The 15,928-nt window shown below is 38.4% G+C and overlaps 1 protein-coding gene across 1 annotated transcript in view; it reads left to right on the top strand.

Moving 5' to 3' along the window:
* CEP126 (centrosomal protein 126) overlaps nucleotides 1-15,928 on the top strand; it is a gene marked incomplete at both ends in the record, with an annotated part of 101,227 nt that overhangs the window by 54,754 nt on the left and 30,545 nt on the right. The window contains 2 exon segments of the mRNA XM_079707861.1: nucleotides 4,101-4,246; nucleotides 11,571-11,682. Coding sequence (XP_079563987.1) covers nucleotides 4,101-4,246; nucleotides 11,571-11,682 — 258 coding nt within the window.

Here is a 15,928-nt window from a genome sequence, read left to right as displayed (position 1 = left end):
TTGCCTATCTCCACTTCATTTAGTTGTTTTTCTGGGGTTTTATCTTGTTCCTTCATCTGGGGCATAATCCTCTGCCTTTTCCTTTTGTCTAATTTTCTGAGATTGTGGTTTTCATTCTGCAGGCTGCAGCACTGTATTCTTGTTGCTTCTGTTCCTGCCCTCTGGTGGATGAGGCTATCTAAGAGGCTTGTGAAAGCTTCCTGGTGGGAGGGACTGGTGGTGGGTAGAACTGGGTCTTGCTCTGGTGGGCTAGGGCTCAGTAAAACTTTAATCCACTTGTCTGCTGGTGGTGTGTTCCCTCCCTGTTGTTTGGCCTGAGGGAATCCAAGCCTAGAGCCTATAGGCTGTATGTTGGGGCTAATGGCGGCCTCCGGGAGGGCTCATTCCAATGGGATGGGTACTTCCCAAACTGCTGCTGGCATTGCCCTTGTCCCCACAGTGAGCCACAGCCAGCCCCTGCCTCTGCAGGAGACCCTCCAACACTAGCAGGTAAGTTTGGTTCAGTCTCCTATGGGGTCCCTGCTCCTTTCCCCTGTGTCCTGGTGCATCCAAGACTTTGTGTGTGCCCTCCAAGAATGGAGTCTCTGTTTCCCCCAGTCCTGTAGATGTCCTGCAATCAAATCCCACTGGCCTTCAAAGTCAGATTCCCTGGAGATTCCTAGTCCCATTGCCAGATCCCCAGGCTGGGGAGCCTGACATGGAGATCAGAACCTTCACTCCAGTGGGAGAACTTCTGTGGTATAATTGTTCTCCAGTTTGTGGGTCACCCAACTGGCGGGTATGGGATTTGATTTTATCATGATTGCACCCCTCCTACCATCTTATTGTGGCCTCTCCTTTGTCTTTGGATGTGGGGTATCTTTTTTCGTGGGTTCCAGCATCTTCTTGTCAATGGTAGTTCATCAGTTAGTTGTGATTTTGGTGCTCTCGCAAGAGGAGGTGAGTGCATGCCCTTCTACTCTGCCATCTTAAAACTTGGGTTTGGTTTTGTAGGTCTTTTTTCTTCCCTTCCACTTTTGTTCTCTTCTCTTGTGTTTCTTGCCTAGAGAAGTTCCTTTAGCAATTGTTGTCAAGCTGGTTTGGTGGTGCTGAATTTGCTTAGCTTTTGCTTGTCTGTAAAGCTTTTGATTTCTCTGTCAGATCTGAATGACAGCCTTGCTGGTTAGAGTATTCTTGGATTTAGGTTTTGCCTTTCATCACTTTAAATATATCCTGCCACTCCCTTCTGGCCTGCAGAGGTTTTGCTGAAAAATCAGCTGAAAACCTTATGGAGAGTCCCTTGTATTTTATTTTTACTTTTCCTTGTTGCGTTTAATATTTTTCTTTGTATTTAATTTTTGTTAGTTTGATTAATATGTGTCCCGGCATGTTTCTCCTTGGGTTTATCCTGTATGGGACTCTCTGCACTTCCTGGACTTGGGTGACTTTTTCCTTTCCCATGTTAGGAAAGATTTTGACCATGATCTCTTCAAATATTTTCTCAGGCCCTTTCTCTTTTTCTTCTTCTTCTGGACCCCTATAATTGGAAAGTTGGTACATTTAATATTGTCCCAGAGGTCTCTGAGACAGCATTCAATATTGCTCCAGAGGTCTCTGAGAACAGAATAAAGAATTTTTCTTTATTCTGTTCCATGGCAGAGATTTCCACCATTTTGTCTTCCAGCTCACTAATCCATTCTTCTGCCTCAGTTATTCTGCTCTTGATTCTTTCTAGTGTATTTTTTATATCATTTATCGTCTTGTTCATCTCTGTTTTTTTGTTCTTTAGTTCTTCTAGTTCTTTGTTAAGCTCTTCTTGTATCTTCTTTATCCATGCCTCCATTCTGTTTCTGAGATCTTGGATCATCTTTACTATCATTACTCTGAATCCTTTTTCAGGTAGATTACTTATTTCCTCTTCATTTATTTGGTCTTATGGATTTTTACCTTGCTCCTTCATCTGTAACTTATTTTTCTGTCATTTCATTTTGCCTAACTTATGTGTTTATGGTCTCCTTTCTGCAGGCTTCAGTATTGTAGTTCCTCTTGTTTCTGGTGTCTGCCCCCTTTGGGAGAGGTTGGTCCAGAGGCTTTGTGCTGTTATCCCTTTGATAGGGGCTTTGATTTGTGTTGTGGTGATCAGAGCCTGCCCTAGGTATTGAGCAGGGTCTCCCCTTTGCTCTGTCGTTGTCACTGCCCTGTCAGGGGTGGAGTCTGCTCCCTAGTCGTTGGAGTAGAGGCCCCCAGATCTGTTTCTTCACTGTGATTCTGATCTGTGGTGCAAGGTAGACAGAATTGGAGCATTCCCACTAGGAGAGAAGCCACTGAGTTTTCCTCGTTTAGAGATGTTCACCTGTGTATGTGCTCTCTTGTGTCCCTTTCACCCATTGTGTGGGGTCACAAAGTATCTGTTGTTGGCACTGCTCTTAGTCCCACCTTAACTGTGGTTATGCTGGCAATTGGCCCTGGTAACTCTCGGACATTCTTTTCAACCAGTCACCACCGCAGGTCTACTGAGGTTAGGTCCCAGTACTGCAGTAATCATGCACCTGGACCCACTGTGAGAACTATGGAGGCAGCTCAAACTCCGGTCTGGCCCTACTCCCACATGTACATGCCCACAGAGCCCACAGCTGGTAAAGCCAGACCCGTCCCAGATGCAAGAGCACTTGTCCTTTCAGATGTTTTGTAGACACTGAATTTAGGAAGCTGTCAACCGAGGTGTAAGTCCACAGTTTGTGCAGCCACGAGGAGAGATTTCAGCTCTTCTTTCTTAGTCACATAGCCCCTGGGGCTCAGCTGTGGTTTCAGCCCCTCCTCTGGGTGAATTTCCTAGTGCAGGGAGCTATCTGAACCCTCCTGGGACACCAGGGAAAGTCCTGGCACCCACTATCAAATTTCCTAGTGGGAGGGGTTATCCACACACTCCCAGGACAGCTGGCTGGTCCTGGAAGCCACTGGTAGATTCCCTAGTAGTGAAAGGTTTCCGTGCGCTCCTGGGACAGCAGGGCCGGTTCAAGTACCCACTGATGGATTCTGGGGGAATTCTTGAAGGAGATTGTTTTGAGAAGTAAAAATATCCTCTCCCACCTGTGGCACCACACCACTACCTCATACCTACCACAGAGATTGAACCACTTGAAGATCTACGGCCCTACTGCCCAGAATTATAGTTCTTAAAATCTGAGTTATTAAACTAGAATAATGCTCCAGCCAGTGGAGGTCTTTGGAAGGATGGTTAATAGTAACCTATGGCACTGAAAAATTTAAAGAGTTCTTACCAACCACCTCCCAACCTCATGTATTCCAAAGAGGTACTTGGAGGTTTCTCTACCAGTGAGTTGTAGACTTGCTTCTTCATTTTTCTCATTATCCAGAAGATAATTATTGAATCACTCAAACACACACATTCTTATGAACATAATTAATTCTTTGAAATTAATTCTTTGAATATAAACTCAAATGCCTAGGGACAATCAGAAATAAATGAAACAGGAAAGTTAAGAAAAATAGAGATGGTAAGAATTATCGGCAGGTATTTACAACCATGTGTGAATAAGAGTCCAGGGTTGCCAAATCTCTCATATTTTCAAGAGAAGTCAAGAATCAAGATTTTTATGTAAATTGTCCGGATTTTTAGCACAGTTCAGACTCAACATGACTGCCAATTTTGAACTTTTGGCTAAAAGAAAAATAGAACTATACAATATTTTCCTGGTTACTCCATAATTTGCAAGACTGATTCTTTTACCAATGAGTTAGTTCTTCACATTATAGAAAATAGTGTAGCTTTTTAGAAAAGACTTTTTCCACAGCAGGGCTTGGGAAGTGGAAGTGGGACGTGTGTGCAGGCCTGCCCAAAATTAGAAAGAGCTTCATTAAAGGCCTTCTCTTAGTTGCAAAAGACCTAAATAAGGTTCTGAAATTACTATTTGCAAAGGTATTTAAATTCTTAGCAAAGGGCCTTTTTTTATTTAAAACTTGTTGTTTCTAAGTAATTAAACTTTTGAAATATGAAAACACTCTTGTATAATAAATGCATTGTTTTGGAACTATTTTCTGTGTTGTGATTTTATAAACTTATTGTCAATTCTGTTGTCTACCTCGTGTTTTAAATACAGAGCTTTTGAAGAGAAACGAAAACAACAAGAAGAAAGAGAACACAAAATCAGAGAACAAATACTTCAACAACGAAAAAAAAAGTTTGAAGAAGTTACTGAAAAATTCCAGCATGCCCATATTCCTCTTTCACAGCAGAAGAGAACAGGTGCCTTAATTTCTAGAACAATATAGCAACAAAAAATGAAAGTTATAATCACATTCAGCTTGAGTAGACAATAAAATAAATTAAGAAACAAAGTGGAAATTCAGACTAAAAAGATTACTATGCCTTTGGAATAATAGGACTTTAACCAAATGAAAAATTGCAATTTGATATAGGTTTAATTTGGAGAATTAATATTTTGTTGGCTCTATTTGTAAATTTGGAAAGCACACAAGTTTGATTCTACTTAATACTGGCTTACAGTGCTTTATCTTTTTAAAACTGATTTAATAAATAGTTTAACATAAAAAGAAAATTTAGCATTTAGGTTTAGTAAATTTATATATATATATATATATATATATATATATACACACACATACATACATATCCTTCTTTTTTTTTTTTTTGGCTGCACCACACGGCATGTGGAATCTTCATTCTCTGACCAGAGATTGAGCCCGTGCCCCCTGCAGTGGAAGCATGGAGTCTTAACCACTGGACTGGCAGGGAAGTCGTTAGGTTTCGTAAATTAATGACAGATTCATTTTGGCATTTTGTCCACATTTTTGCTCAAATTCATATTTGAGAGACTGGCAAAATAAAACAAAAGTACAGAGTGACATAATCCAACAATCTAAGACTGAAACCAATTCAGAATTTTTAAATGATTATGTTTGATTCTTCAATATCACATCTACATTTTTTATGCCTTAAATAGTAACACAGAATTAGAAACAAAATGTCAAATCTTCAAAAAAAAAATAAAGGAGAAGCAGAACTTTTATGTATTCAGCAAACATATGTTGTGCTGCATTGTACACAGCCCTGGGCTAAGCTGAGATGCTGAGATGCAGAGAAATCTAATTGTACTCTACCATTAAAGACCTCACAGTTTATTTTGGAGATGAGAGTAATATAAACAATTAATGTCAATAAATATAATTGCTATGGTAGCAGGATGTATAAAGTATATGAGAGCACGGAGGAAGGAACACTAAACTTATGCAGGGATATGAGGGATATCATCCCTGGAAAAATTTGAATCTTGAAGAATAAGCATTTTTCCAAGCAAAGAGACAATTTAAAAACATCCCAGACATAAGGAACAGCTTTTGCAAGTGAATTATATATTGCAAATACAAAGTGTATCCAAAGCATAAGATGGGGAAAAAATGGATATAAGGCTAGAAAAATGAGTTGGAACAATTCTCTAAGAAATTTGTATGCCATGCTACGAATTTTATCTTTATCCAATATGCAGTCCACTTAAAGTTTTTTAACTGGAAAGAAGTCAGTTAACTGGGTCAGTAAGAGATCTTACTGAAAGTAAGGGCAACTAGTAACACTGCTAAAAATAATAATATCTTAAACACCATAACGGTTTATTTTTCTCTAGTGTAATGTGAAGTCCTCAGTTCGGCAGTAAGGAGCTGGTTTGATGATTATGCAAAGTCACTGGGAACAGAGACTCCTTCTGTCTCTCAGCTCAGCTACCCTCAGTATGTGATTTACATAGCTTTACCTTCATGGTCATATGGTAGCGGCTGAAGCTCCAGACATCATGTCAGTGTTGTAGACGGGAAGAAGGAAGAAATGGAAAGGACAGAAGGGTATACCTCTGAGATCCCTTTAAATTGTTTTCCTAGAAGCCCCCATCTATCTGCTTATATCTAATTGGCAACTCCATCTGCAAGGGAGACTGGAAAATATAGCTTTTTTTAATGTGGCTATATTGCCACCCCTAAAATATAGTGTGTGTTACCAAGGAACAAAGGGAAAATGGATATTAGGTAGGAAACTAAGAGTCTGTGCTAAAATTAGATTTGTTAGAAAGATAATTATCCATACAACATGGAAGGTGTATTGAAGTAGAGACATATTAAAGTAGGTAGACTAGTAGTAGACTATTTCAGTATTTGTGGCAAGAAGTGTTAAGCTGCTAAATTAAAGCACTGCACTGGATATAGATACAGGAGGTAATATATTCAAGAGATATAACCAATAGATTCAGTTACTAATTTATCAAGATGGCTGGAAGAAAGACTAGGAGAACAGTGCCCCTAGGAACTAGCTCAGAACCTCACAAATTTTTAGCACTCAATAAGGACTTAGTTAATGAATTAATTATTTTGGTGAATGATGATATTAATCAAGGTTGCAAGTAAAGAAGAAGAATCAGGTTAGAGATATGAAAGATTATTTATTAAGTTTTAAATGCATTGATTTTGAGCTTCCCATGACTCATGCAAATAGAGAAATCAAATCAACAACTAGAAATATGTATCTGAAACTTAAGAAAAAGATATGGAATAGAAATTATATTTAAGAGTCACTGATGAATAGATATATAGTTGGTAAAGGAAGCCATGTGGAAAGGTAAGGTAAATATTGGATATAGATGCAGATTGAAGATAGGGCCTAAAATAGAACCTTAGTGCACACTAGCATTTATTATAAGTAGAGAAATGAAAACTAAAAATGGATTTTGAAAAGTAGTTATCAAGAAAGCAGGATGGGGGCTTCCCTGGTGGTGCAGTGGTTGGAAGTCCGCCTGCCGATGCAGGGGACACGGGTTCGTGCCCCGGTCCAGGAAGATCCCACATGCCGCGGAGCGGCTGGGCCCGTGAGCCATGGCTGCTGAGCCTGCACATCCGGATCCTGTGCTCCGCAACGGGAGAGGCCACAACAGTGAGAGGCCCACGTACCGCAAAAAAAAAAAAAAAAAAAAAAAAGAAAGCAGGATGGGAAACAAAAGCAAACAAAGAGGCAAAGGAAAGGTAGTTTTAAGAAAGCGGATGTGGTCAGTTTTATTAAATGCCTCAGAGTACTCACCACTCATGAGTATCATTTGCCCCAGAGAGGGTGCTGACTACCCAAGGGCCTATGTACAGAAAGTGAGGAGTTTTAGTAAAAACAAATGACATACACATTCACTCAATGGAATATAATGCAGCTATTAAAAAACTGGGAAATTCTTTATGGACTTTTACAGAACAATCTCCAGCAGAGATAGATTTACCATAAAGCCAATAAGGTTTAAGTTTCACTGTCATGGCCTCGACATCTAATTTTATATTAGTAGTTTTGCAGTATTTTTTCTTAATGAAGCCCCCCAAATTGTATAGATTCATATCAGTATACATAATATTCTACCTTCTGTGTAAGACAAGAGGGAAATTAGAATATATATTAAGGGAGGAGAACAAGATGGTGGAGTAGGAGGACATAGAATTCACCTCCCCCAACAAACACATCAAAAATACATCTACATGTGAAACAGTTCTCACTGGAAACTGGTAGAAAGACTCCTGTGCAACCAAGGCTGAAAGAAAGATCCACATGGAATAGGGTAGGAAAGAAAGAGAAGCGATCAGGTTGGGACCTGTGCCCCAGGAAGGGTACTCAGAGGAAAAGGGAGATTACACAGGCAGAAATCCTCCCTGGGGAGTGAGTGATTCTGTTCCAGCCACATATTGGGCGCCCCAGTCCTGGGCTCCAACACAGGGAAGATGAGCCCCTAGGCTGGCTGGAGGACTGGTGGGACTAACAGGAGGGCTGTGGGAAACCTGTAGTCAAGCTTGGGAGGAGTACGCGCACACTTGCTTACTCCCAAAAGAGGGCAGAGAGGCAGATTGAAACTGCGCAGGTGGCTGACTGGTTTCCTGAAACTGCTCTGGAGCACACCGCAGCCTGAGCCAAGTGAATGCTCAGTCCCTGCTTACTTCATGTCACAGGTCCACACTGGAACTAGGGCTGCCACAACCAAAGAAATAGCTCAGCCATGAGACACAGAGGCAATTCAGAACCAAAGTGGTATCCTTTGGGGGAGGGCAGCCATTATGGACTCTTGCACAGGCAGCACATCAGAAGCAGCCCAAACTCTGTATGTGGCCAAACTGTTGCAGCCTGCACCTGGTCACACACGAAGAGCTCACACTGGCCCCTCTTGTTCCAGCACTGCTCACGTCAGGGGCAAGAGTGCTGGTGCTGGGAGAGGGAAGCTCACACTTGAATGGAACAGAGCTAGCTCAGACTCAATCCTTAGGGCTTCTGCTCCAGCAACTTGGGACCTGACCCTGGTCCCAATAAGGTGGTGACAGTCCCTGAGCAGAGAGGAAGCCCCAGCTCACTCCTGGCTCTGGCCCTAACCCCTCCTTCTCCAGCCCCACATCCTCCCAAAGTGATAGCTGCCAGCACACCCTGAGGAAAGACATGACTTGTGTTCATGTCAAATCCAGGCCTCCCACCAAAACCACTGGACACACAGGCTGTATAGAGATGCTCCCACATAAGGACACCCCTTCAAGACAGCAATAGGTAGCTATTTCACCTAATTTCATAGAGACAGAGACTGTTAAGCAAAATGAGAAGACAGAAGAATTGGTCTCCATTGAAAGAGCAAGAGAAAAAAACAAATAATGAAACAGAAATAATTTACCAGATAAAGAATTCAAAGCAATAGTAATAAGAATTCTAACTGAATTAGGGGAAATATGTACAATGGAATATTAGCCACAAAAAAGAATGAAATTCTGCTATTTGCAACAATGTGGATGGACCTATAGAGTATTATCCTTATTGAAATAAGTCAGAGAAAGACAAGCTCTGTTATCACTTATATGCAAAATCTAAAAAATGAATGTATATTTAAAAACAGAAATAACCTTACAGATACAAAGAACAAACTAGTGGTTACCAGTGTGGAGGGTGAAAAAGGTGGGACAAATAGGGGTATGTGTTAAAACAGGGGTCCCCAACCCCCGGACCGTAGACCACTACTGGTCTGCAGCCTGTTAGGAACAGGGCCGCACAGCAGGAGGTGAGCAGTGGGCAAGCGAGCGAAGCTTCATCTGCCGCTCCCCATCGCTCCCCATCGCTCCCCATCACTCTCATTACTGCCTGAACCATACCCCCCACCCCTGTCTGTGGAAAAATTGTCTTCCACGAAACCAGTCCCTGGTGCCAAAAAGGTTGGGGACTGCTGGGTTAAAAGACACAAACTACTATGTATAAAATAGACAAGAAGCAAGGATATACTGTACAGCACAGGGAAATATAGCCATTCTTTTTTAATAATGTTAAATGGAGTATAGTCTATAAAAATATTGAATATCTGTGTTGTACACCTGAAACTAATATAGTATTGTAAACTATACTTCAACTTTTTAAAATAGAATATATACTTATGTATGTTTGTATTCACATAAACAGTGATAGAATACACAAATGACCAATAAGAGCAAGACTTCCAAATGTGTATTTTATTTTTTTGATTTCTGAACATGAATATATTACCTGTACAAAATTAAAATTTTAAGAAAATGTAATGCCATGAGTGAAGAACAACAAAGCTATGATAAATAACTGTTTATTTAATTGTCTACTGGTTTAGTTTATTCCCAAATTATGAGAGTTAAACCAAAGGTTCACCCGATGTACCTGATAGCTGATGCTTCCCCTTGCTTCGAAAAAGGGATTGGGAGTTCCAATGAGATCAGAAAATTGTTGGAGTCAGAGAATTGTTGGAGTTAGAATATTAGAGCAAAAGAACTGGAAGGAGGAGCCTAGTGGTTTAAATGAAATAATAAAGCCCGAATACACCATAAATACTCAAAAAATGTAAGCTTAAATTTTCATCAGTGAGTATGAGGTAGTGACTAGAAGGTCATTAGACAGCAGCAACAAGAAAGAGTAATGGGTGTTTGTAAACTGTTTGTAAAACTACCTTAGTTTTAAAGGTAGTTTTTAAGTTCTATTTGATAGACAATAAGTGGTGAGTGTTAATAAAAGCGAAGTCTCAGACTATAGTCTAGCACAACTAAACATTTTTTAGCAAAGCAGACACAAAACAATTGGTACTACTTGTTTGCTAAGCTCAATAAAGTCCCAGTTCTCTGTCCTTTTATGTGCTCTGATGACTACACTTTCTGTGAAAGGTCCACTCAGACTTACACAGTCACGTTCCAGAGACAAAATTTATGTGCCTTCTGGTATTGGACCATCAGAAATCTTCCTGTTTAACAGCTGGAGCCAAAACTAATCAGAGATCAAACCTCAATACCATCTGTAAAGGTATAGGGTATAGACCTCCCTAGATGCTTATTCTCTGTTCATGCAAGGGTAGAGAGTGATTAAAATATTTTAGGAAAGACCACTTGTCTTAAATATCTCCAATTTCAACAAAGAAAGTCCATTTTTAACATTCATCAGGCTGTGCAACTGGCCATTAGTTTTACCAATAAGCAACCATTTGGGACATTGATTATGCTAATTAGAAAAATAATCAAAATCTAAAGCTTGATAGTTTCTGCCTCAAGAGGATTGGCCCTTTATGATTAGAATATCCAGCAAACCATCTTGTAACTGTGCATTTTTCACTAGTATTTTATGCAATCACCCCTTGACTCTACAGTTCAAGTTTGAACTAACCCATTCATAAAAATATACTGGTTTTGCTTAAACATTTTAAGGTAAATAACAAACATTATAATAGTGGAAAAGTCTGAGGACATGGGTTTTTTAAAGGAGAAAGGAGGAAACAGTTCGGTAGTGTAACTGGAGAGCTAGAAAGTCACCTACTCTACCTTCAGACCTTGAGTTATTTTTAGTTATTTGTGCCTCCCCATAAGAGGGCTGAAGGAAAAGCAATATCCTTTAAAAAGAAGCTATGTTTCAACTGAAACAAGAAGGTGTGTACCAAAGTGCACAATGGAAATTCTTGGGAAAGTGGATACTTATGGGAGCTAGGGTTGGATCAGAGGTTGTGCAGAGTGGTGTGTGGGTGAGTGTCCATATAATGTATGACCTTGAACAAGTTGCTTAGCTTCTCTATGCTTCAGTTTCCTCAGATGCAAAACGGAGATTCAAATAGCATCTGCCTCAAAGGCCTTAGTAAGAATTAAATTAGTTAATACTTATACAGTGCTTAAAAATAAGGTCTTTAACAGTAAATGCTCAATAAATGTTAAATGGTGTTTTTATATCTTCCCCTTTTCTTCATAAGAATATTTGTAAATTTTGACAGAAGTTTATGGAACTATGAAATCAGATATCATGGAGTTTGCATGCCAGACTAAAAAGGCTGGACATTTCTCAATGTTTCATTTTTCCAAATAAATATTCTTAAAATTGGCGATGATAATTTTGAGGTAACTGTTTCTTATTGGGGAATTGGGTGTCTAAATTTAAAATATTTACACTGTTCTAAAAAATTTTTTACAAAAATTTTAAGGTAGTATTTTATCATTGACCAATTAAATTATATATAAAGAGAGTGTTGAAGAGAAAATGATTCTGTACTATTTGACCTTTATTATCCCCTTAGTTTTTCAAAAACCAGTTCCTCCATTAGAAGAGGCCCTCAAACAAATTCAGAAATCCAACTTAAAATCAGAGGTAAACCTTCCCTCTTCCCACAGACCAATAATAGACTGGAGGTAAGTAATTTATGATTATCATGTGTAATTACTAATATATAATAATTAAATAGTTCTCTAGTTCCTGAGTCTGTAGGCCTTTTCATCAGTTACTCCTTACCTCTGTTTTAGAGTTTACTATTTAAATTTCACACATTGAATTGAGGTAGAGTACAATATAAGCTGCTTCAAGAGTAAGTAGGAATTTTAATTTGTTGTCTTTGGTATTACAATGCTGCCTATGTTAGTAATTTTCTATGAGAATTATCATAAAAACCATTTAAAAATATTGATATTGGTTTTACTGAGAGAAAAAAAATTTTGAGTTGTAATGATATAAATTTAGATAAGAGGAGGAACTTTATGGTAGAAATGGATTTTTCCTCACTGAGAACCTTTCCTGGGTATCTTTAAAAAGCTACAGTGAAAGTCTGTACTTCCTTAGATCTACCTTCTCTCACTACGTAGTCCTGTATCAACCATTCTGTTCCTATCTGTAGGCTTCTCTTTTTTTCACTTCCTTAAATGTTACTGTTCTTTAGTGTTCTAACCTAGTTCTGTTGTCATAGCATATAATCTCCACAGCTGATCTCATCCATTGTTTTGGCTTCAAATATCTTAAGCCTAGATCTTTCTAGTTTCTAGAAGAACTAAAGAGAAAACAATGATGAACAACACAATAAATTAAATTTAAAATTCTCTAGAAGGGATCCATAGCAGAATAACTGAGGCAGAAGAATGGATAAGTGACCTGGAAGATAAAACAGTGGAAATAACTACTGAAGAGCAGAAAAAAGAAAAAAGAATGAAAAGAACTGAGGAGAGTCTCAGAGACCTCTGGGACAACATTAAATGCACCAACATTCGAATTATAGGGGTACCAGAAGAAGAAGAGAAAAAGAAAGGGACTGAGAAAATATTTAAAGAGATTATAGTGGAAAACTTCCCTAATATGGGAAAGGAAATAGTTAATCAAGTCCAGGAAGCATAGAGTGTCCCATACAGGATAAATCCAAGGAGAAACACGCCAACACATATATTAATCAAACTGTCAAAAATTAAATACAAAAAAAAAAACATATTAAAAGCAGCAAGGGAAACACAACAAATAACACACAAGGGAATCCCCATAAGGTTAACAGCTGATCTTTCAGCAGAAAATCTGCAAGCCAGAAGGGAGTGGCAGGACATAATTAAAGTGATGAAGGACAAAAACCTACAACCAAGATTACTCTACCCAGCAAGGATCTCATTCAGATTTGATGGAGAAATTAAAATCTTTACAGACAAGCATAAGCTGAGAGGGTACAGCACCATGAAACCAGCTTTACAACAAATGCTAAAGGAACTTCTCTAGGCAGGAAACACAAGAGAAGGAAAAGATCTACAATAACAAACCCAAAGCAATTAAGCAAATGGGAATGGGAACATACATATCAATAATTACCTTAAATGTAAATGGATTAAATGCTCCCACCAAAAGACACATTCTCGCTGAATGGATACAAAAACAAAACCTGTATATATGCTGTCTACAAGAGACCCACTTCAGACCTAGGGTCACATAAAGACTGAAAGTGAGGGGATGGAAAAAGATATTCCATGCAAATGGAAATCAAAAGAAAGCTGGAGTAACAATTCTCATATCAGACAAAATAGACTTTAAAATAAAGACTATTACAAGAGACAAAGAAGGACACTACATAATGATCAAGGGATTGATCCAAGAAGGAAATATAACAATTGTGAATATTTATGAACCCAACATAGGAGCACCTCAATACTTAAGGCAAATGCTAACAGCCATAAAAGGGGAAATAGACAGTCAAACAATCATACTGGGGGACTTTAACACCCCACTTTCACCAATGGACAGATCATCCAAAATGAAAATAAATAAGGAAACAAGCTTTAAATGATACATTAAACAAGGTGGACATAATTGATATTTATAGGACATTCCATCCAAAAACAACAGAATACACATTCTCCTCAAGTGCTCATGGAACATTCTCCAGGATAGATCATATCTTGGGTCACAAATCAAGCCTTGGTAAATTTAAGAAAATTGAAATCATATCAAATATATTTTCGGACCACAGCGCTATGAGACTAGATATAAATTACATGAAAAGATCTGTAAAAAATACAAACATATGGAGGCTCAACAATACACTACTTAATAACCAAGAGATCACTGAAGAAATCAAAGAGGAAATCAAAAAATACCTAGAAACAAATGACAATGGAGACATGATGACCCAAAACCTATGGTATGCAGCAAAAGCAGTTCTAAGACGGAAGTTTAGAGCAATACAATCCTACCTTAAGAAACAGGAAACGTCTCAAATAAACAACCTAACCTTGAACCTAAGCAATTAGAGAAAGAAGAACAAAAAAACCCCAAAGTTAGCAGAAGGAAAGAAATCATAAAGATCAGATCAGAAATAAATGGAAAAGAAATGAAGGAAACGATACCAAAGATCAATAATAAAAATAAAAGCTGGTTCTTTGAGAAGATAAACAAAATTGATAAACCATTAGCCAGACTCATCAAAAAAAAGGGAGAAGACTCAAATCAATGCAATTAGAAATAAAAAAGGAGAAGTAACAACTGACACTGTAGAAATACAAAGGATCATGAGAGATTACCACAAGCACCTCTATCCCAATAAAATGGACAACCTGGAAGAAATGGACAAATTCTTAGAAATACACAACCTTCCATCACTGAACCAGGAAGAAATAGAAAATATGAAGACACCAATGACAAGCACTGAAATTGAGACTGTGATTAAAAATCTTCCAACAAACAAAAGCCCAGAATCAGATGGCTTCACAGGTGAATTCTATCAAACGTTTACAGAACAGCTAAGACCTATCCTTCACAAACTCTTCCAAAATATAGCAGAGGGAACACTCCCAAACTCATCTATGAAGCCACCATCACCATGATACCAAAGCCAGACAATGATGTCACAAAGAAAGAAAACTACATGCCAATATCACTGATGAACATAGATGCAAAAATCCTCAACAAAATAATAGCAAACAGAATCCAACAGCACATTAAAATGATCATACACCATGATCAAGTTGGGTTTATTCCAGGAATGCAAGGATTCTTCAATATACGCAAATCAGTCAACGTGATACACCATATTAACAAATTGAAGGAGAAAAGCCATATGATTTCTCAATCAATTCAGAGAAAGCTTTTGACAAAATTCATTTATGATAAAAACCCTGTAGAAAGTAGGGATAGAGGGAACTTTCCTCAACATAATAAAGGCCATATATGACAAACGCACAGCCAACATAGTCCTCAATGGTTAAAAACTGAAACCATTTCCACTAAGATCAGGAACAAGACAAGGTTGCCCACTTTTACCACTAATATTCATCATAGTTTTGGAAGTTTTAGCCACAGCAATCACAGAAGAAAAAGAAATAAAAGGAATCCAAACTGGAAAAGAAGAAGTAAAGCTGTCACTGTTTGCAGATGACATGATATTATACATAGAGAATCCTAAAGATGCTAACAGAAAACTACTAGAGCTAATCAATGAATTTGGTAAAGTAGCAGGATACAAAATTAATGCCCAGAAATCTCTTGCACTCCTATACACTAATGATGAAAAATCTGAAAGTGAAATTAAGAAAACACTCCTATTTACCATTGCAACAAAAAGAATAAAATATCCAGGAATAAACCTACCTAAGGAGACAAAAGACCTGTATGCAGGAAATTATAAGACACTGATGAAAGAAATTAAAGATGATACAAATAGATGGAGAGATATACCATGTTCTTGGATTGGAAGAAACAACATTGTGAAAATGACTCTACTACCCAAAGCAATCTACAGATATAATGCAATCCCTATCAAGCTACCAGTGGCATTTTTCACAGAACTAGAACAAAACATTTTGCATTCTGTATGGAAACACAAAAGACCCCGAATGGCCAAAGCAATCTTGAGAACGAAAAATGGAGCTGGAGGAATCAGGCTCCCTGACTTCAGACTATACTACAAAGCTACAGTAATCAAGACAGTATGGTACTGGCACAAAAATGGAAATATAGATCAATGGAACAGGATAGAAAGCCCAGAGATAAACCCACGCACATATGGTCACCTTATCTTTGATAAAGGAGGCAAGAATGTACAGTGGAGAAAACACAGCCTCTTCAACAAGTGGTGCTGGGAAATCTGTATAGGTACATGTAAAAGTATGAAATTAGAACACTCCCTAACACCATACA

This window comes from Hyperoodon ampullatus (assembly GCF_949752795.1).
Source record: "Hyperoodon ampullatus genome assembly, chromosome: 7".
Classification (NCBI taxonomy): domain Eukaryota; kingdom Metazoa; phylum Chordata; class Mammalia; order Artiodactyla; family Ziphiidae; genus Hyperoodon; species Hyperoodon ampullatus.
The sequence above is the reverse complement of the archived record's forward strand: the minus strand, read 5'-3'. Positions and strand labels throughout refer to the sequence as shown.